General features: G+C 44.4%; 1 protein-coding gene and 1 long non-coding RNA gene across 2 annotated transcripts in view; one reads left to right on the plus strand and one right to left on the minus strand.

Annotated features, from left to right (window-relative positions):
- Positions 1-2747: 2747 nt before the first annotated feature.
- LOC107182366 lies at positions 2748-3215 on the minus strand. Its single transcript, XR_001513087.1, has 2 exons — positions 3161-3215; positions 2748-3041 (listed from the first exon to the last, which is right to left on the minus strand). It is a non-coding gene; the product is annotated as an uncharacterized LOC107182366 (long non-coding RNA).
- ZCCHC10 (zinc finger, CCHC domain containing 10) overlaps positions 3158-3877 on the plus strand; it is a 10727-nt gene continuing 10007 nt past the window's right edge. Inside the window, exon 1 of the mRNA XM_006759139.2 lies at positions 3158-3216. Coding sequence (XP_006759202.1) covers positions 3176-3216 — 41 coding nt within the window. The 5' untranslated portion in view covers positions 3158-3175. The remainder of the gene's footprint in view (positions 3217-3877) is intronic.

Here is a 3877-nt window from a genome sequence, read left to right on the forward strand (position 1 = left end):
ATCTTTCTTCTATCATTGACAGTCCCTCTAGGTTGTGGGCTGCTTGCCTGTGTTCCTGAGAAGCATCTACGGTACCAGTCTATAGAGTGTGTTTTCTTTAGTGAATTACCGGTATGTTTACCGGTAATAAACTTGCACTGTTTTATGTATATGTTTGATTACATACAGCCTTGTGACAGTTTTCCTGCATGTCATAAGCATTTGAATATAAATTAAAATGTTAAAATCAAATCTGATATTGTTTTACCTTTTATTTGGTGTGTGGAAGGTGTGCGGAAGAGGGGGTAGTCTTATACGGCGAGTATATAACAAACTCTGTATTTTGAGTGGAAATGTTAGGGGGTCATCTTATACGCCCAGTCGTCTTATACGCCGGCAAATACGGTACATCTTTTGTTTTTTCTGCTCACCATTTATTCCTTGAGCTATTCCTCTAATCTTCCTCGATCTGGTGGGCTGCTAATCTGGAGATCCCAAGATCCTTACAGCTGTCATTAGCACCTAAAAAAAGGTGTCAGTTTCCCTGTGACTAAAGGGATGGGCACATCTCCTTAAGAAGTCAAGTAGACCTGGCCTGTATGGCTCATACACTGAAAGATTTCCAGTTCAGTTCAATTAGGTTAGATTCTGGTCAGGGCACATGCCCAGGTTTCAGGCTCAATCCCCAGTAAGGGGTGTGCAGAAAGCAGCTAATCATTGATATATCTCTCTCTCTCTCGTTTTTACCTCTCTCTCCCACTCCCTCCTCTCTGAAATCAATAAAAATATTAAATTAAAAAAAATTGTTCCTTTTTTGTTAATACTCATCCGAGGATATATAACTAAAACCAAAACCAAGTCTTCTTTATTTCTGGTGCAAAACCACCTACGTAACATATATGACCCAGTGCAAAGTTAAATGCAGTTTGCCAGCCCAGAAAGTGGACCCTGATCTGTGCTCAGCTCCCTAAGAACAGGTGCTCCTAAACAGGTCAAGGCCGGAAAATATTTGTAAAATATAAAGCAAAAGGTTTATATGTACAATATTAAAAGTTTCTATAAGTCAATATTAAAAATATAAAAATCCAATAGAAAAATAGGCAAATAATTTGAACAGACAATTCATGAAAGATAGTTTTCAATGATCATATGAAAGGTACTTAACCTTATCAATAATATATCATATTGGTTTATTAGATAGGCAAAAGTTAAAGTTTGACCATTCTCAGGTCTAGTGAGGAAGCTGTGTTGGGTACAACCTGTTTAAAGGCCAGTAGATGATACCTATCAAAATTAAAAGTGCTCATATTCTTTCACCCAGCAATTCCTCTTCTAGAAAGTCATCTTACAGAGACACAGTGAATGCTTAAAAATCTGTTTATTCCGCCCAGCTGGTGTCGCTCAGTGGTTGAGCGTCAACCTCTAATCAAAGAGGTCACAGGTTTGATTCATTGGCATAAGCCTGGGTTGCAGGCTCTATCCCCAGTGTAGGGTGTGCATGAGGCAGCTGATCAGTGATTCTCTATCATCATTGATGTTTCTATCTCTCTCTCTCCCTTCCTCTCTGAAATCAATGAAAAAATATTTTTTAAAAATCTGTTCATTCCATCTTTGTGGTAAATCATCTAATTGTTCAACAATAGGGTACTGGTTGGATAAATTGTGGAATAACCATGTAATCCATATAGTATAATATATGAAAACAATGAATTAGCTCTGTATGTGCTGATATGGAAAAAGAAGTACCTGCATACACTGAGGAGTAAGCAAAGCAAGCTGAAGTACAGAACAGATAGTAAGATCCCACTGTTTTGAGAATAAAGTGTGCTCAAAGGTCACATGACATCACCTTCTGGGTGGATCTCAACCAATACTAAATCACTTTTTATTTTTAAAAAAATTTATTTAATGATATTAGAGAGGGAGAGAAGAATGGGGAAAGAGCAAGAGAGAAACATTGATTTATTGTTCCACTTTATTTATGCATACGTTGGCTGACTCTTGTATGTGCCTTGACCTGGAGGAACCCCAACCTTGGCTATGGGACGATGTTCTAACCAACTGAGCTACCTGACTAGGGCCACTCAATTATTTTTCTTTAGAGTATTTATGTTTGTTGGACGTTATCTCTTTTTATTATCTGAAGAAAGCTCCATGTGTACAAGAACTTTATTCATTCAGTGCTTTATCCTCAGTTTCTAAAACATTTTAGGTGTTGGATAATTATTAATTTAAAAATGAATGGGGCCCTGGCTGGTTTGGCTGAGTGGATGGAGTGTTGGTCTGCAGACTGAGTGGTCCTGGGTTCGATTCCTGTCGGGGGGCACGTGCCGGGGGTTGTGGGCTTGATCCCCAGTGGGGGGTGTGCAGGAGGCAGCCGATTGGAGATTCTCTCTCATCATTGATGTTTGTCTCCCTCTCCCTCTCCCTTCCTCTCTGAAATTAATAAAAATATATTCTTTAAAAAGTGAATGGGGACTCATAAACTTATATATACTTCAAAGTTATATGTTTCAAAGAAAATAGATTTAAGGTCATAAAATTTTTATAATCTGACACTAAATGCTAAAATAGCCTAAAATAATTATTTGTAGCATCTTTTACCCACTGACAAAGAAGCTTTACTTACATAGTGTCATTTGGTCCCTATGAAATGCATAAAAATAGAAATAAACATACATTTTCACTTCGCGGTTTGCTAAAGTCAGTCTTTCAATTGATGGTCTCCACCCCAGATGGGTTGAATTCGCGGATGCGAAGCCTGTGGATAGGCAGGAACAACTGTATTTATTGTGAGGGGGAAACCCGTGTATAAGCGGACCCGCACTGTTCGAATCCGTGTCGTTCCAGGGTCAACAGGACAAGTACCGACCCTTCCAAACCCCATTCAGACCAGACCCCCGACCTCATCCCTCGGCGAACCAAACGCCCACACCTCTGACCCAGCTCCACGCCCCGCCCAGAAGCCGCGGAGGCGGAGCTAGCTCCGCCCACGCCTGCGTCCTCTGCGTTCGAAGCCCCGCCCCTTTCCGAGGAGTTTCCCAAAATTCAGCGCGGCATACCTCAGCCGCGCTAAGATGGCGACTCCCATGCATCGACTCATAGCCCGGAGACAAGCTGAAGCAAATAAGCAACGTGTAAGATGTCAGAAATCCTTGGAATTTGGAATTCAGCGCGATACCTCAGCCGCGCTAAGATGGCGACTCCCATGCATCGACTCATAGCCCGGAGACAAGCGTAAGTGAGGGCCCTTGTTGGGTGCGGGGCGGGCTGGGGGCGGGGAGAAGCGCGTCAGCCGGCGGTTGAGCGGCGTCCGGATGCGCGGCCGGTCTCGGGGCCTCAGACGGATGGGCAGAGGGTGGATGTTTTTCTCACACGGAGCCTCCTCGCTGCTCGGGCCGGGCATAAAGTTTTTGTCCGTAGGCTAGCGATATCGCAGGAGCCGGCTGCGTAGGGTCCCGGTGGCGGGACCCGGGGGTGGGGGCGGGTTAGTCTGAAGAGAGCCTGGAGTTTGGTTTCCCGGAAGGGGACGCACAGGAGTTGGTCACAAAGTGGCTTGTGCCCCTTTGCCCACCCGGCCGCCTGACTCTTGCGTGGCCGGGGGCCCCTGAAGGCCTGATCCCGCCTCCCTCTTCCCGCCGACGGAAACCTTCAGCTTCCTCTCGGCGGCCTCTAGCCTCGCTGGCTCTTCCTGCCCCTTTCCTATCGCCTTCCCTAGGAACAGTCTGACGGCAACGCCGGCTTTCCTCCCAGGCTCTCTCACTTTCTGCCATTCATTCTGTTCAGCAAGTATTAATTTATTCATTTCCTGTCGCTCTGTGTCAGAATTTGGGTAGAAAGCAAAAGAGGGGTTCAAGACAAACTCCGACATGATCTCACTCATTCATGGATAATTGAG

This window comes from Myotis davidii, unplaced genomic scaffold (assembly GCF_000327345.1).
Source record: "Myotis davidii unplaced genomic scaffold, ASM32734v1 scaffold456, whole genome shotgun sequence".
NCBI classification, from domain to species: Eukaryota; Metazoa; Chordata; class Mammalia; order Chiroptera; family Vespertilionidae; genus Myotis; species Myotis davidii.